The 18,104-nt window shown below is 45.4% G+C and overlaps 2 protein-coding genes across 3 annotated transcripts in view; one reads left to right on the top strand and one right to left on the bottom strand.

Moving 5' to 3' along the window:
* Fam91a1 (family with sequence similarity 91 member A1) overlaps nucleotides 1-18,104 on the bottom strand; it is a 184,635-nt gene that overhangs the window by 95,747 nt on the left and 70,784 nt on the right. The window lies entirely within an intron of this gene.
* The window catches only part of Anxa13 (annexin A13), a 53,012-nt gene that overhangs the window by 22,492 nt on the left and 12,416 nt on the right, over nucleotides 1-18,104 (top strand). For both annotated transcript variants that reach the window (XM_046465004.2, XM_046465003.2), the window contains 3 exons: nucleotides 11,472-11,566; nucleotides 14,619-14,789; nucleotides 17,994-18,027. In XM_046465004.2, coding sequence (XP_046320960.1) covers nucleotides 11,472-11,566; nucleotides 14,619-14,789; nucleotides 17,994-18,027 — 300 coding nt within the window. The remainder of the gene's footprint in view (nucleotides 1-11,471; nucleotides 11,567-14,618; nucleotides 14,790-17,993; nucleotides 18,028-18,104) is intronic.

Here is an 18,104-nt window from a genome sequence, read left to right as displayed (position 1 = left end):
GCCATTTGAGTCCACAGGTACTTTATTTTATTTTTCTTAATGCAATATAGTTCACATGCCCTAAAATTCACCCTCTTGCAACATATAATTCAGTGGGTTTTAGTATATTTAGAGTTGTGCAACCATCACCACTAATTCCAGAACATATCCATCACCCCCAAAAGAAAGGCCAAGCCCATTAGCATCCCTCCCTTCAGCCCCAGGCACTCATGGATACCCCACCTGTCTCTAAAGATTTGCCAGCTCTGCAACTTCACACAAACTGAATCATACAATACGTGGCCTTTGGTCTGGTTTCTTTTACTTGGCATAATGCTTTTGCAAAAACAAGTGGTAGATTTATACTTAGAAGGAAATGAATGGAGATTTGCTTGCCTAGGAATGGCTGTCGTGGTAGAATAAATATGGCCACAAATTTTTATGTGTGTGTCTGCAGAGGGAAAAATATCAGGATCCATGATGGAAGTTCTAAGTGGATATATTTTGCTTAAGTATGAGAAATAGTCTGCCTTGCCCAAGAAATGTTGAGAAGTCCTGAGGAGCTGGGGGTTGGGGAAGATCTGGTAGGAAAGTGGTAGAGGGATTTCTACATGGTATATATTCTTGAATAAATCAGAAAGAGATGGGAGAGAGAAGAGAAGCGGGGAGAGAGAGAAAGGCAAAGGAAGGAGAAGAGAAAGAGGGAGGAGGAGAGAGGGGAAGGGGAGGGATGGACAGAGGAAGGGAGAGGAGGCGCACATTCTCAGCCCACAGGCAAAGTTCCTATTAGGAGGACAGCTGTGGGAAGCAGATTTTGCATGGAAGCCACAGGATGTTTATGACCCTGAGTTTTGCTGAGCGGTGGGATTCTTAGGTGCTTTCCAGACAGGGGAAGCCTCCTGATGCCCTGGGTGAGGTCCTGACACCTGGCCTGGGGATGGAGACTAACTGGGTGTGAGAATGGCCCAGTCCCCACTCTCTTACCTGCCATGAAAGTGCAGCTTAGTACACACAGAGTGAGCACCTACTGAATGCAAAGTTTCACAGTGTTCTCTTCCCTATTGGGGATGTAGCCACAGGGTGGGACCAATGTGGAACTGGTTACTGTGTGGAGCACCATTTCCATGCCCAGTCCTGAGCTGGATGTCACTTACCCATCACCATGTTCAGAACCCCCATAATCTGTACAACTGGTGTTATTGGAACCACTTCATAGATGAGAACGCAGGGCTTAGCGGTTATGTATCTTGCCTAAGATCATCAAGTTATGAAAACCAGAGTTGCCTCAGAGGGCTCTGATTTGGTTGAAGGTTAGACTGTCCCACCCTCTATTGATAAGTACAAGTGGAAGCAACGTTATATTGTTGGCCATGTCTGTCTGCAAGACCATGTGGCCCTCTCATGGATATACCAGCCCTTCCAGAGTGGCATTTAAATGAATAGTAGTGTCATTTAAAATTTTTGAGAAGCAAATTTTAGAAGAAAAACTGCAGATAAAATGCATTATTTTATGTTATTTTAACCTCATTTTATATCAAAAACATCAACTTCCTTAGGTGAATCAACCTAAAAAGTGTTAACAAGGTATTCTACATGCTGCTTTTTTTTTTAATATTAATTCTCCGGAATCCAGCATGCACTTTATGCTTACAGAAGGTTTAGACTCAGACAAGCCGCATTCCCAGTGCTCAATAGCCACAGGTGACCAGTGGCTATGCTACTGGACAGAGGTCCCAAGTACCACCAAGATTACATGCATTCCTCACCCCTTACCCACCTATGTGAGTCAAAATAATAATTTAGAATGCCATAAAATTAGATTTTATTTCTCCAATTGACACAGAATTTACAAATTTCATTTTTTGGCATCTCTGCTCCCCTGAAGTTTTGTGCGTGTGGTTAAGGTCAGAGATAACCCCCAAGCAATCCCCACCTTCACAGCGCCACCATTACTTCTGTCCCAGGGTTCTGGTCCTCTGCTGCCCTTGCCCCAGCCCCTAGGGACTGCACTTCTCACCAGATTCTTCTAAGTCCTGCTCTTGTTGGGTCAGTCCAAGAGGGCTCTCCTGACGATGAAGCGTGTGAACCGACAGGCTCCTAGAGGTCAACATGGCCAGAGGTGATCGAGGACACAGCTTTCGAGTTCTCAGGGGCATTCGAGTCATCTGGGGTCTTGGTGGAGTGTGGGAGGAGGCAGAGCTCCCATTTTCATTTCCAGGAGGCTTCCAGGTGATGCCCTGGCTCTGGGTTTAAGGCCAGGTCCTCCTGAGACACACCGGAGTCAAGCAACACCGATCAGCCACATAGGAGCAGAACCAGGCCTAGAACTGAGACACTCTCTGCCCAGCACTTTCCAAATGCCAGGCGTGAACTTCAGCTCCCACTCTGTCACTTACTGGTGCCCTGTGACCTCAGCTTTATCATCCAAAAAATATCATAGCAAATGCCTCCTGGGGTGGAGGTGGCCAGAAGGTAAGTAACAGCACAGTGCGCCACCACCCGCTGACCCTCATGGCCATGCTAGTCGCCTCCTTCTGAATCACATGCTCAGATCCAGTCAGACCAGTCTGAGCACGAGTAGGCCCACCCTGTCCTCCATCTGGAGGGAGCACTGGGTTGATTGGGGTTCTGGAAGATATATCCACCCTGGATGGGTGAAGGTGTCCATATTTGGAAAAGGGGCCTTGGCAGATGTAATTAAGGATCCTAAGAGAGATCATCCCATGACAAGTGTCCTTAAGAAAGATAGAAGATGCACAGGGAAGGTCATGTGAAGATGGAGGCAGATGGAGTGACGTGACCACAAACCAGAGAACAACCAGAGACTGACAGCTACCAGAAGAGGCCAGGGACAGATTCCGCCTCAGTTCCTCCAAAGTCTGACGCTGTTTAGACTTCCAGCCTCCAGAATGGGAGTACATAGGGCTTTTCTGTTTGTTCGTGTGGTGATCTTTTGTTGTTTTGGTTTGGTTTGGGTTTTGTACTGAGATTGCAGCCAGGGCTACTCTACCACTGAGCTACAAGCCCAGTCCTTTTCATTTTCAGACTGGGTCTTGATAAATTTCCGAGGCTGGCCTTGTACTTGCAATCCTCCTGGCTCAGCCTCCCAAGTCTCTTGAATTATAGGCATGCATGCACCACTGTACCTGGAATTAGGTTGTTTGAAGTCACCAGATTTGTGGTGAATGATGTAACCACCTCGGGAAACTAAATACAGGGGACAAGCGAAAGGCCATGACCTGCTTAAGCAGGCAGGATTCTGCCCCGTTTGTTGCTTTATCTGTCTTCCCTGCACCACCACTTCCAGGAAGAAATCTGGAAGCCCAGTGGTTGAGGAGAGAGACTAGCTCTTGGGCACCAGAAATGGGGCTGCAGCCTCCTGGGCTCAGGAGGGCAGGCTGGGACTGGCATTTGGACAGTGGGAAAGCTGAGCTCTGCCACTGGCTCAGACTATTTATCTGGCACACAGTCCCCAGAGGCCTTCAAACCCCATACCCTCCGTCTTGTCGAAACAAAAACCTCACTCTGTATCTTCCCAGAAAAATGCTGGGAAAGCAAACCACAGAGAACCTCAGGCGCTTCCTGAGGCTGATTATCACCCGGCTCTGACCTCCAATGTGTCATTACCCCTGCATGTCCAATGCTCGGTAGGACTGAGGGTCCTTATTTTCTCAGTTTTTAAAAAGTCTTTCCCAGAACCACTGGGGACTAGCCCTGGTGCCTCAAATCAGTGTAAATGTTTACAGGAAACCGTTGGGCAGCACGAATTGCTTATGTGACACAGGTATTGTGAAATGTAGAATGAGGTCACCTTTCAGCAAATCGCTTCTTGGTTGCAAAAAAAAAAGCTCCCTGGATCAACCTGAGCCTGGGACTTTAGGACTTGAGGGAAAGCCAGTGTCATGGTCCCACCTCCCCCACCTGCAGGCTGGAACAGAGCCGCTCCATGCCTGCCACACTCCGGGCTCCCTCTTGTTGAAAAGCATTCCAGGAGGAAAGTCTAGAGGACCTTGCTTTTTAAAATATTAACTGTTTTCCCAATTCTGCAGCTGTGGGCCACACGTGGCCTCTGAGAAGGGAGGATTTTCTCTTGGTCCTTGCTCTGCACAGCCCAGTGAATATCACGCAACTCCCACCGGCTCGGAGATGGGGTTTCATCACGATGCTCTGCAGTTATCCATTCCTCCACTCCTGTATGCACACATCCATTCAGCAAGGTCAATGTTGAGAGCCTTTTGTGTGTGTGTGTGTGTGTGTGTGTGTAGCCACGCATAAAACGCCCCTTCCCCGGGAACTTGCTGTGCCATGGCAGAGATGTGCGTAGCATGAGGGACACAGCCATCCAGAAAAGCCTGTTGAGTCCTAAAGGAGGAGTGGGAGTGAAGGTCCAAGGTCGAAGATACAGGTGGGCCAGCGAGCCAGCAAAGACCCTATGGGAGAAAGAAGGAATTGCTCTGGGCGCTGCAAATCTACTAGCACGGATGATCAGGGGGCTGGGGAAGAGCAGGTAGGAGGGCAAGACTTTGTGAGGCTCCCAGCTGAGGCTCTCCTTAGGAGCTACTCCCAAGGGCCTCACAGACTCCACTGGAGCATCGAGGCTTCCTTCCACACTAAAGGGGCCTACTTTGAACAGCCGGAAGCAGAGGAGTGACAGGTCCATCTGCACTTCAGAAAGGCCCTCCTGGGGGCAAAGGGGAGAGGGAGAAGGGATGCATCCTGTGAGCCATGTTGGCAGTTCTGGGCAGTGGTGGAGGTGGTGATGGAGAGGAGCTGTGGGTCTGAGGGGTCCCAAGGACTCAGAGGAGAGAGGCTTTGGAGCGACTAACTGGATGTGAGGTGAAGGAAAAGAGGGAGCCCAGGATGAGCCCCAGATTCCTGCCAGCGCAATATAGCAAATGACCTCGTGGAAGCAGGAAGGCCCTTCTAGGGATGGCACTGCCAACAGTCCAGGCCTGAGGTGTGAGGCCCTTGACATGGACAGGAAGAAGCAGCCCAAATGGAAGGAGATGTCACTGGACCCAAAGGGCGAGCTTTCAGTGACATTTATGAGAAAAAGAAATCTGGGATGTTTACAAGAAAAAGAAATCCCTTTCGAGGTGAGATCTTCTGGTACTCGGAAATTTAAAAATTAATCGTAACATCACAGACTAAGTGACTAGATCCACATTACGTAGGTGGAGCTCCGGGAGGAAATGAAGAAGAACAATGTAAGTAACAGTGTTGGATCCAACCAGAATGAGGCAAGCAACAAACTCCTGCGAGTGAATTAACTTTTGCAAGTGAACTCATCCTAGGATTTTCTATTTCTCCCATTGGAATCAAATAGCTAAATCTTCCCAGAATTATAGAGGTGGAAATAGTCCTTGAGATGAAGTGAATGGTCCAAGAACAAAAAGCTGGTGGCCTCTCTAACTTCCAGGCCAGACCTAAGTCCTGCTGAGCCTTTCCAAAGATGATTTTTGAGGGCTGGTGCCAAAGGTGAGGCGAGTGAAAACATCTTGTGGTTCTGCCAGACTCCTCTTTCTCTCATCCCCCTTTTCAGCCAGGACCTCTCCATCCCTTGCCCACACCTATGACTCAGATTTTTTCCTGCTACCAACCTGTCAATCAGAATATATCAGACCATCCACCAATATGGCCTTCCCAGGCTCAGTCCCAGAGTGTGATAATGCCCACTGTTCAATTTCCCAACCCTCCATTCAAAAATTACCACACACACACCCTCCGTGACAGCAGACCATGAGCATCAGACTACTTGACAGCAACTGCAGCAGAGTTTCCAGACTTGGGGCTATGACAAAGGTTTTAGGGTTCTTCTCTTGAAACCTTGAGGCATTGGTGAGGATATTTGTCATATTTGTTTCTGAGAGCTGCCATAACTAAGTACCACAAACCAGATGGCTTAAAACAACAGAAATTTATCATCGCACAGTTATGGAAACCAAAAGTTCAAAATCAAGGGGTCGGCAGGACCACGCACCCTGAAGGCAATAGGGGTGGATGTCCCTCACTTCCCTTGGTTCCAGGTAGCCTCTGGTTTCTGTGGTTCTTAAATGCACCTCTCCTTTCCTCATCCCCCAGGGGCATCCTCCCTGTGTGTCTTCCTGTCATCCTCCCTGTGTGTATTAAGTCCCTCTGTCCAGATTTCTCCTTTGAATAGAGACACTAGTCATATTGGATTAGGCTCACCCTAATGACTTCATTTGGGCCGATTGCCTTGTAAAGACCCTATTGTAAATAAGGCCCCATTCGGCGGTACTGAGGGTTAGGACATCAATATGGCACTTTTGCGGGGACATAACTCAACCCTTGCAGGTGCCTCCTCAACAGCCAGGATACAGGGAGCACTGGATGGGAGGTTCTGCCAGTGTAGTAGACCTTCCTCTAGAAATATACACACTGCTGCAGGGCCCAGGATGGACAAAGGACTAACATCAGAACAGAGCTTTACTGTCCCCCATCCTGTCCCCCATCCTCTCAAAGCCTCTATGGGATCAGTGTTACAATCTCCATCCACTAGGGGCAGGTAGACTAGGCTCTACTAGGCAGCGCTGTCCGGCAGAGAAATAATGTGAGCCAAAAATGCAAATTCAAATTTTCTAGAAGCCACATTTTTAAAAAGAAACAGATGAAATTAATTTTAACCATTTTATTTGACCCAAAATATTATCATTTTGAAATGATAACAACAGGCAGTCAACATAAAAATTATTAGTGAGATACTTAACCCTCTTTTTGTATATGAAGTCATTGAAATCCAGTCTGTATTTTGCTTTCCTAGCACATCTCAACTCCAACTCACCCCATTTCCAAGGTAGCAGATAGCCATATCTGCTCTACAGTCTGGGACATTACAACCCTAGAGTCCAGCACCCTTTGGCTTGTGTGAGGCAGAGCTGGAAGTCCAATCTGACTCCAAAGGTCATCCTTCTCCCTCCACACCAGTTGCTTCTCATCCCTGTGGCCTGCTAGGGAAGTTGATCTCTATGAGCTATTCCCTGCTCAAGTTCATGTATCAGGTCCAACAGGCCCCATTGAGAGACTATCTTAGCGTAAGTGATTCTAATAGCAGGGATCTTGGGGCCTGTGGCAGGAACAGTAGAGAAGGATTTGGAGACAGATGAGTACTCCTCCCTGAAACCTGGAGTCCTACCATGGAACCAGCCGTCTGCTTGCACACAGCTCTGATTGAAGGAGTGTCAGATCAAATGATATTTGGGAACGGGGCAAGGGCAATGGCTTCAGCCCATCCCTGGACTCCACTGCCTCTAACAAGCTGCTTCTGAATGAGCATTCAAACCAAGGAAAAACAGTATTTGTCCCATGAAAATTCAGGTTCAAACAAGTCCCCTCACCTCCCTGCTCACTTCCTCCCCCCAGAATATAACCCTGAGGTCCTCCATGTAGAAAAATCTGGAGCAACAACTAGACCTCTCCAAGGTGGGATATCATGGGAGCTAAATACTACTTGTACAAGAATCAAGAACTTCAGTTACTCTTCTTCCTCCCCTGTGAGGCACAAGACCTGACCAGGAGCCAGGAGCCCCTCCCTTAACTTCTCCCTCCAATCAAACAGACCTTTGTTGTTTCCTCCACCTACGGACTAGCTGCTGAAATCCTCTTTAAACATCATTCAAACAAGCGGGCAAAACATTGGATATATCCCCAGACCCCATGAGACCAATGGCTGCCCAGTCTCATGTATATGGAGCTTTCCCCCAGCCCACAGCAGGTCAGGTGCTATGCGACAGGACCAGAGAAGAGGATACAGAACCTGTCTTGGTACCACATAGGGTACCAAGATGTCCTCAAAAGAGACAGTGGAGCTGGGCATGGTGGCACATACCTTTAATCCCAGCAGGAAGATCGCGAGTTCAAAGCCAGTCCCAGCAATTTAGCAAGGCCCTAAGCAACTTTGTAAGACCCTGTCTCTAAATAAAAATATGAAAAGGGGCTTGGGAAGTGGCTCATTGGTCAAGTGCCCCTGGGTTCAATCCCCTGATAGCAAAAAAAAAAAAAAAAAAGTAGTGGACTGGGATGAACCCTTGCCTTTCTTTAATTAAGTCAAATCAGTGCAAGGCAATTCAACAGATTTATTTGGAAAAATACTAAGTACAGCTGAAACCCACCATGTGAAGGAGGGGTTCAACCATAAAGCATAACCTCTGTCACCAAAGAATCAACAATCCAGGCAACAATCCAATCTAGACCTCCACCATTTGCACTTCCATGATTTTTGTCTGTCTGAGTACTATTAACTTAGCATTTTTCTTTTCTTTCTTTCTTTATTTATTTTTTATGGCATGAGAATACATTTATTAATCCAGGGCTAAAATACAATAAAAAAACTCCATATTATTTTGATCAACAAATAGTTTCTAAGTCTTTTACTATATTTAAAGCACTGTTAGCCTTAAATGAGAATGATATATTACCCACATATACATGTATGCTGCTTGCTGCTACTTTATTTAATCCTACATAGGTATCAACATTATTAGCTTTAGTAAAATCTTTTTTTTAAGTATAACTTAATTCAAATCACTTGTTTATTCAGAAAGCATTTTTCTTTTAATCAACTCATTTTAGCTCGCTTTTTTTTTAGACATTAGGTTTACATTAAAATAAACGTGAAACTATTAAAATAAAAATGGCCCCAAATCACTTTTTATACCTTCAGTGATATGCTTGGAAAATAGTTCTGGTGTGCCAGACAGATCCAGTTCCCCCAAGCAACCAATTGTGGCCCAAGCAAGATGGCCATAATTGGCACTGTGATAGTACACGCTGCATTTAATGACCACTCCCTGTGGCCCAGCCACAAGGCTCAGAATGTCTCATTCATGCAATCCTATAATCACTGCACGGAACTACTGCTATGTAAGCCTTGGACTATGGAGGAACAGCGGAAGCTGGAACTTAGTTCTTCAAGGTTTAAAGCACTTGATCCCCCAGCAAATGTGGTTGAGATAAGGTAAGTGAGTTCTCTGTCCATGAGAGCAGGGATGGGTTTGAAAGAGTAGTCTGAGACCAGATTACAGGAAGTCCTGATGCTCCATTAAGGGATTCTGATTTGATTCCAGAAGCCATGAGGAATCACGAAAGGCATTTAAATTATGAAGTGAAATAAGCACAAATATATATGGTCCAGGGTGGAGTGTGGAGCCTGGCATCAGAAAGACTGAAACAATCAGGATCCATTAGGCAGTGGCAGTGAGAATGAAGGAGAGGGACAGATGCAAGTGTTCTATCATAGGTGAGATGGATGGGACTTGGTGACTTTGGAAAGCAAGGGAGACAAAAAATGGGCACCCCGATGTAACTTTGGATTTTCTACTTCAAGTGCACTGAAATGAAATAGGAGAGTGGAGAGTGGGTTAAACTGAGAATCGGCAAAATGTGTTCAGCTTTAGCTCCCCTGGAAGTTGAAGCCCCTTAGAGATCTGTGGGAAGATGGCCATGGGATACTGGAAATAAGACCTGAACTCAGAGGGTCATCAACGAAGGGAAGGAATCATCTGTGGGAGGAGTAACAATAGCTAGAAAGGAGAACTGGAAACTGACGTCAGATGACCAGTGAAAGAAGGGCCAAAGGAGGATGGGAGAGGGAGGTGGAGAGAGAGAAGGAAGAAACAAATGAGAGGAGAGGAGGACAGTCATCAAGGAAGGTGCTTCAGGCAAAGAAAGGCAGCACAGGACCTGAGAAGAGGCCCTGAGCCACGCCTCAGTTTCCTCATCTGTCACGAACAGTTTAGATAATATGGTCCTCAGATTTCCTTCCAGTGCTCATGATTGCTGAGTGCTACGTGGGATCCCAGGGTACTCCATCACCAAGGTGGGCTGCTCATGCTGGGTGGCCTGCACAAGTCCCACGTGGAGTGAGGCAGCACCAAGGCACTTGGACATTTACGTTCCCTGGGGTCTGGGGTCCCCAGGGTGCACGCCCAGCTCCACCACAGACCCCTCCTTGGATTCTCAGTTCATTCTCACACAGCCTTTTCTAGTATTGCCCATTATATAGGTGGAGAAACTGAGGCTTATAACTGGTCAAGTGCCAGGCAGTTGGTAAAGGGTGGAGCCACGATTAGAATTCGAGCTGAGGAAATCTAATCTAGAGCTTGATGGCTACCTGGTCTTTCTCACTCCCACACTGGCCATGCCTGGGGCATCTTCCTAATTGCGTTTCCTTGTTTACGACATCTTCCTGTCCCTTATTAATCATGACAGCTTTGAGTTTTGATCAAATTGCTGAAATGAGCATTCATTACTTTGAGCATTGGGAAAAAAAAACAGCTTTATAAAAAGAACGAAGTTCAAAGGTGTTATGGGCGCTTATAGGCTTATAGGGACAACTACCCTTACAGTCCCAGTTTAGACTTCTGAGATTAACAGTTTTGTGGATGGGATTCATACTGTGGCAATTTGGACCTAGATCTTAGGCCTATGTCAGTAGTAAGTACCCAGTGGACTAGAAAGTTTTATTGAAATGTAATTCACATACCATATAATCCACCCATTTAAAGTATGCAATTCAATGGTTTAAATATATTTATAGATACGCCAAACATTGCAACCATTGATTTTAGAACATTTTCATCACCTCACTAAAATCCTGAACCTTTGTGCCTCTTCCCATCCCACACACCCCCAGCCACTAATCTACTTTCTGTGTCTATGGGTTTCCCTATTCTAGAATTTCATATGAAGGTAATCATATAATACATGATCTTCTGCAACTGACTTCTTTTACTTAGCATAATGTTTTTAAGTTTCTTCCATATTTATCAGCAAATAAACATTTTTGGCCAAATATTCTACTATATAGATATACTATATTTTGTTTATCCATTTGTCCATTGATGGAATGAGTTTTGGGTGTTTCTACCTTTTGGCCATTAGGAATAATGCAGCAATGAAAATTCATGGAGGGGTGGAGAACAGAAGTTCACTGAATTAGGCAAAGGGGAATAAAGGGAAGGGAGAGGATGGGAACAGGAAAGGCAGTAGAATGAATCAGACATGACTTTCCTATGTTCACATACAAATAGTTGACCAGTGTAACTCTATATCATGTACAACCACAGAATGGGAAAGAAGTTATACTCCGCCTATTCATAATGTCAAAATATATTCTACTGTCATGTGTAACTAAAAAGAACAATTTTTTAAAAAAGAAATAATCATGCACAAGTTGTGCGTGGACATGCTTTCGCTTCTCTAGGACTGAAATGAGGGATTGGGCTGTACATGTTCCTCTTTCCACTAGAATGTTTTCGCTGTGCTTCCTGTAGAGAGGGCTCCAATGTCTTGTCTGAGTGAGTGCCAAGAACACACTTTCAGCACAGAACATTAAGGCTATCGGGGGCCACTCAGTTCCACTGTAGCCTCTGATCACCTGAAATCGTGGGTTGTGGATTTCCCAACCTGACTGACTTGATCCTCCATCTGGTGTCTCGCTCACTCCGGTTTCACTTCTCTCTTCTGCACCTTAGGAACAGATGAAGCCCCCATCATTGAAATCTTAGCAAGCAGGACCTCGAACCAGAGGCAGCAAATAAAGCAAAAGTACAAGGCGAAGTATGGCAAGGTAATTGCGGGGTGCACCTGGGTGGCCTTGACTATCCCTACTGCCTCCCCACTCCCCTGGCGGTGGAGAATGTCTTCAAAGCTTTATTGAGTTATCCCAGGAGAAAAACTGAAATAACCATTTAAAACTTGTAATTGACTTCAGAAAACCTGAAATTGCTGTGCTAACTTAATAGCCTATACAATCAATACTCTAACTCATTATTATTTTTTAAATTGACTTCATTTTTCTATTAAGCCCTTCGTCATTTTTTTCCACTCAATTTGGTCTAATTCCACATAATAACTTATAGATGAGCTAAGGATTTGAAAATCAGTTTCCCCAGGTGGGTTTTTATGCAGAAGTTTTTCATATGTTCAACTCTCTTCAAGAACGATACGGTCTTCATAAATTATTGTTACAGAAAACTAAAACAAACCCCAAAGTCTTCATTTTGATCAAGGCTTTTGTTTTTCTTTTTATTTATTTCCTTTTTTTATTCTTTTTGTTGTTGACGATGCACTTATGGACAGGAATCTTAAAATATGCATTAGGCTTTCTTGTTTCTTTATTAATATATAATGAACACAATTTAACCTTTTTGTAATGTCGCTATAATTATCATTATGCAAAGTGAATATCCATCATTATGCTGTAGTCTCATCCATATTTATAAAACCTCTACCCTTCAAAAACCAGACATGTAAACAGATAGAGAGAAAGATGGGGTTTTCCTCTTTATTTGACATTGGGCAGGTAACAATCTCTTTAGGCCTTGTTCTCCTCACTTATCTCCCTTCTCAGATTGCTGGTTTATCAAAGAAGATAGCACTAGCACTATCAACAAAGGGAAGCTAGGATAGGTAGGATTGCTCCCAGTTCACAGATAGGAAAGGTAAAGCTCACATGTTTCAAGGACTTACATAAACTCGTGACATGGGGAGGTGGGGAGGAAGCAGGACTCAGATCTAAGTCCCTGATTTCAGGGCCAGCGTCCATACCTGGAGGATCCAGGGCCAGGAGCAGAGCCATTTCCTCCTATTCTGAATAGCCGAGGTGGCTGTGCTTGCAGTTCTCCTGCTTCTTTTCATCAGCAGGCTTGTCGATGCCATTCGTTTTGTGAAAATAAGTGAGTCTCCAGTTCAACTGCATTTGATTGAATTGAATGAAGTGGAATTTTAATCCTGGTCCACATGTCAAACCCTAGCAGCCCCCACATTCTATGTCTGCTTGCACCCCACCAATATGCGAAGTCAGACACAAGGCTCCTTAACCTTCATTCTGACATAGGAGCAAACAAGGTCCTGGGGTCTCTGCTAAAACTAAAGAGGGCATGTTCCAGCAAGAAACGTGACCCCTGTTTGCCAATCCCTTGCTTCCTTTCTACTTCTCAGCTGTATTTCAGAGATAAGACCAAGGAAGAGATTCCCAGAGATGGAGGGTATTTGAGATGATGAAATCAGAGTCCCCATCTCAGCTAAGCTCCAAAGAGAATAACCATCCCAGGATCACACAGCTGGTTAGCAGGACAGGAATTGAGGAATCCCAAGTCTGCTTCTCTGCCCAACAGAATATAAACCCTCAAGGATTTATTTCCAGGCTTGTGCCTTCCGAGAGTGTTCAGCCGGGATTTCTCTTTGCTGCAGTTCTAAACAATGCCATTCTGACCTGGAAAAGGATTTCCAGTTTCCAGGTGGATGCACACCACAGAGTCCTGAGCAGAAGCCTGCCTTCACAGGATGCAGTGTTAAAGGGAGAGGTAGCAGCGGGGACAGGAGTGTCATATTACAGTCTTCTTAAGATGGTAGATCCTAAGGCCTTGCACAAAAATATGGATTTTTATCCCTGGCCCAGAACTCAGAGGTTCATTTGATAAATAGTTGATTTGCCTCCTTTCAGGAAATCCCTTTCAACGTAGGCTAACAATGATATTCTTATATAATAAACATAATGAATAATAATAAGTATTTTTTTGAGCATTATCAAATATGCCAGGCACTGTGCTCATTATTTACATGGATCCTCTCATTTAATTTTCCCATCGACTCTATAAATCTGGTTATTCTTCCCATCTTCTAGAGAAGAAAATTGCCTGTGGATGAAATTAAGTTTTCCAAGGTCACAATGCTACTGTGACTGTGTCCTTAGCCATCAGACTTGTTGCTGAGTAGCCATCCCAGGCCCCTGCTGTTACTTGGGTCCCTGAGATGCCCACTGATCTATGGGCCTCCAATCTGACCCATCCTGGGCTGTGGCTCCACAGCAGGTCCTTCATATAAGTTGGGGCATTGACAACTGGATAGACTGACTACCGCCTCTGGACCTTGTCCTTATTAAACCCCGTTATCAGAGATGAACAGGTAGGAAAAGGTAGTTTCCTCACTGTGATAAGAGTGTGCTCTAAGAAAAGTTGAAGACTATGCCCACCGAAAACAGGATGCCAGGGAGAATTTCCTTGACATCTGCCTGTCTGAGTTCTTTCTCACACACCTCCCTCTCAGGATTTAACAAGATAACTGAAGTAACTGTACATCTGGTCCTAACAAGAGAGTCCCTGTTTATTCCTGCTGTCCATCACAATTATTAATAATAGTCCCCTTTCCTCTCAAAACTAACCCAATTTGGATGGTAAATTATCAGATTCCTCTAGAGAAAACAGACCTGCATTCAGTCCTTTTTAGCTGAATGTTTGGCAGCAAACCCTTCATCTTCTGAAGTCTAATGAATGAGGACAGTGCCAATACTTAGTTTTTTCAGGGTTGTCTTGAGGATCTATTGAGAAAGGTCTCAGAACCCTAGAATATTCTGCTAACATTGCTGTTTCAATGATTCGTCTTTGGGGTCTCCGGCCCTGAGTGGGAAATTTCCTCTTTGCCTCTCTGCTAGCCTTGCTGGGAGACTGGATGGATGGCCATGGTGACCACTGTTCTCAAGAGTGGGTCGTTTTTGCCAGGTCACTCTGTATGTGGCCAAGGCAGGTTTCCTGCCAGGCCCGAGCACATGCAATAGTGCAGTGAGACACCTGTCCCTTTCCCCCCAGCCACTCCCCAACAGGCCTCTGTGTTTCCTTTAGGACCTGGAAGAGGTGCTCAAGGGTGAGCTGAGTGGAAACTTTGAGAAGACAGCCTTGGCTCTTCTGGAAAGGCCCAGTGAATATGCCGCCCGACAACTGCAGAAGGCTATGAAGGGTCTGGGCACAGACGAGGCTGTGCTCATCGAGATCCTGTGCACAAGCACCAATAAGGTCAGTCCCACATTACTCTTGAACAAAAATCTGCACACCTGCCAGAAATGGCTGCAACCCCATGGAGGGAAGCCACTTCCTGGCCTTCTTTCCATGGGCAGCAAGAGTCTATGCAGAGAAGTGTCCGCTTGGCCCCTGTAGGAAGGATGTCTCGTGCTGTCTTCCATAGGTCAGTCTTGGTGTTGCTACCCCTGCTTGACAGAATAGATCCTTCCAGATCTGCGTCAGTCTAGGTTTTGTTTCTCTAACTGTGCACGGGAGGTGTGATTCTACTTTACCTTTCCCAGCCTGACGATGTGGGCCCTCAGGCATGAACAATGCAATAGGTAACCCAAGCACGTTTGTGTCACCACCTTGTCCGTGACTGTAATCCATGTAAAGCATGAATAAGACTATATAACCAGACAGAAAGGTTGGTGGAGTCAGGGATCCCAGTGAGCACCCCCAGCGGCTGCTAGCACCTCCCTGGAGGATTCTATGACCTTCAATCAATAGATAGAAGATCCCTTGGGCTCATGCCATCATTTCAGGTGCAAAAAAAAAAAAAAAAAAAAAGCCCTTGCAGAAGCCCATTTGTCTTTGGTTCCAGAATCCAGGAGGGCCAAGGAATTCATCAAGAGTAAAGAGAGTCCACAAGTCATCAATAGGTGACCCCGTCTTCTTCCATAACCACCCATCAGAGGGGAGTGGGGGAAACCCAGCAAAAACAATACCAGAAAAGCCCCACATTCTGAGACCTCCCAGTAAGAGACAGCATCAGTGGTTGGGGCAGACAGCAAGAAGAGGAGTAGCACTCTGATGCTGGACGTTCTCTGAAGCCTGCAGTGCTAGCCACCTGTCACTCCGTCCAGCCCAGGGCGCAGGCTCAGCCTCTCCCCGCAGAGTACCGCCTGACCCATGCTATGACTGTGAACCCCTCTTCTCCACACCCCTGCACTCCTTTCCTCCATTTCAGGTTCAGATAATGCCTCAGAGGTGAGTTAGCACCCAGCCCTGGTGATGCCCACGGATCCATGGTCACACCACTTTCCCCTTTCATGCTGCCTTTCCCAGAAGCCCTAAGGTCCCAGCCGTGAGGTGCCCAATGTCAGGGGCAATCAGCTCCTGCCTTTGTGAAAAAGGTTAATTTTCTTATTCTGTTTCTCACCTTGGCCTGGTTTCTTTAAGGTCCAAGCAATAAGCAAAGCCTTTCTCTTAATCAAATAGGTCTGATGATAAAGAGAAGAAAAGGAGAGAGAGAGCAGGCGCCAGGTTGAGGCAGATCCTAGTGGTGGGCTGGAAGGGGGCAGGGGGAGCTGTACCCCACTCGTGGTCAGCAGCCCCCATCTCCTGGTCGGCCCTCCCTCCCACCATCAGAGCCCAGCAGCCAGCTCCTCACCTGCTGCCCCCACCTGCTGCTGCTCGTCACTGCCCTCTGGCTGAGGGGATGACTGGAGCAGCCTGTATGGTCCACTGCTGGGGCCAGTGTAAACGGAGGCAGCTCCTGAGGCGGCCACGGCAGAGACATTCAATATAAACCATCCCTCTCAGTCTGCACCCCGGGACTGCACTCCTGATGGCATCAGGTGTCCCCTTATTTGACGCAGCAAAAAAACTAGAAATAACCTAAACAGCCATCAGTGAGTGACTGGCTAACCTGTGGCCTGCAGTAGGATGGAACACTTTGTGCCCTTTAAAAAACGAGGTGACTGTCTACTTATGAGCAGAGCTTGATCCTCCTAGTCACTAAGTAGTCAAGAAGTGGGTCACAGAATGATAAGGACCGCATTCCACCTCTAAACACTCATACTCAAAAATTCCTATGTTTTCAGCAGCACCCTAACTCTATGCAAATGCAAAGGAAAATGTTTGGGAAGATTCACAGTGAAATATATATATATATACATACATACACATACATATATACACATGCACACACACACATACATATATATATGTACATACACACACACACACACACACACACCCAGGATTGACCCCAGGGGCACTCAACCACTGAGCCACATCCCCACCCATTTTTATATTTTATTTAGAGACAGGGTCTCACTGAGTTGCTTAGCACTTTGCCATTGCTGAGGTTGGCTTTGAACTCACGAGCCTCCTGTCTCAGTCTCCTGAGCTGCTGGGATTACAGGGATGTGCCACTGCTCCTGGCCCATACTGAACTTCTAATGCTGGCTATGTGGGTGGGTGTGAGACTGTGAGATTGGCCAGGAGGTGGAGAAAGGCTGAGCTGTGATATTTTTACCTTTTCATTTTTATTTGACATGAAATCATTGTACACACTTATGGAATACAGTATAGTGTTTTGACACATGTATACAATGTGTAATGATCACAGTTGAATAACTAACATATTCATCACCTCAAACATTATTTCTTTGTAGTCAAACATTCAAAATCCTCTCTTCTGGCTCTTTTGAAGTATACAATATATTATTGTTAGCGGCAGTCATCCTGCTATTCAATAGCACAGGAGAACTTCTTAGTCCCATCTCATTATAACTTAGTAACTGTCCATCAATTTCTCCCTCTCCTTCTTCTCCCCTCATCCTCAGCCTCTAGTAGCTGCCATTCCACTCTCAACTTTCACAAGATAACTTTTTTAAATTCTGCAAACAAGTGACATCATGAAGTATTTGTCTCTCTGTGCTTGAGTAGTTTCCTTAACATAATGTCCTCCAGGCTCGAGCATGTTGTCACAAATGATAGAAATTCATTCTTTTTTTTCTTCTTTCAGTAGCATTTTATATAAATCAAATTATTATAACTGACACAGAAAGACATAAAATGCACAAATATGAAAAAACCACATCTACCAAATTTTTGTTTGTGCAAGTTTGAGCTTAAAAATTTGTTTTAGTTAATTTTGTTTCTTTTCTTCAACAATAAGAAATTCATTCTTTTTATGGCTACATAGTATTCGATTGGGTAAATACAACTTATTTTTTATTCATTTGCTTATTGATGGACACCTAGGTTGGTTCTGTATCTAAGGAGAATATATGCATGTGTTACTGGTGTGTTTCAAATGTCTGCACGGAGAGGGTCCCTTCACACCTCAGGCAAGTCCCACAAGGATGACTATCTTAAGACGTCAGGAAGACACCTGTGTCTGGAAACAGTCACCTGCCTGGTCTGTGGGCACCTGCCTTTTGCTGATTGACTCCACTTGGACACTGATTTGTTTTAATTTTCTTCCAGGAAATCGGTGCCATCAAAGAGGCTTACCAAAGGCGTAAGTGACTTTTCATTTCGGCTTTGGATAAGGTCTGTCCCTTTGAAAACACTTCTAGGAACTGAATTGTCTGCTTT

This window comes from Marmota monax, unplaced genomic scaffold (genome assembly GCF_021218885.2).
Source record: "Marmota monax isolate L192 unplaced genomic scaffold, Marmota_monax_Labrador192_F-V1.1 WCK01_AAM20220418_F8-fsc00003, whole genome shotgun sequence".
NCBI classification, from domain to species: domain Eukaryota; kingdom Metazoa; phylum Chordata; class Mammalia; order Rodentia; family Sciuridae; genus Marmota; species Marmota monax.
This window is presented reverse-complemented; position numbering and strand designations above follow the sequence as displayed.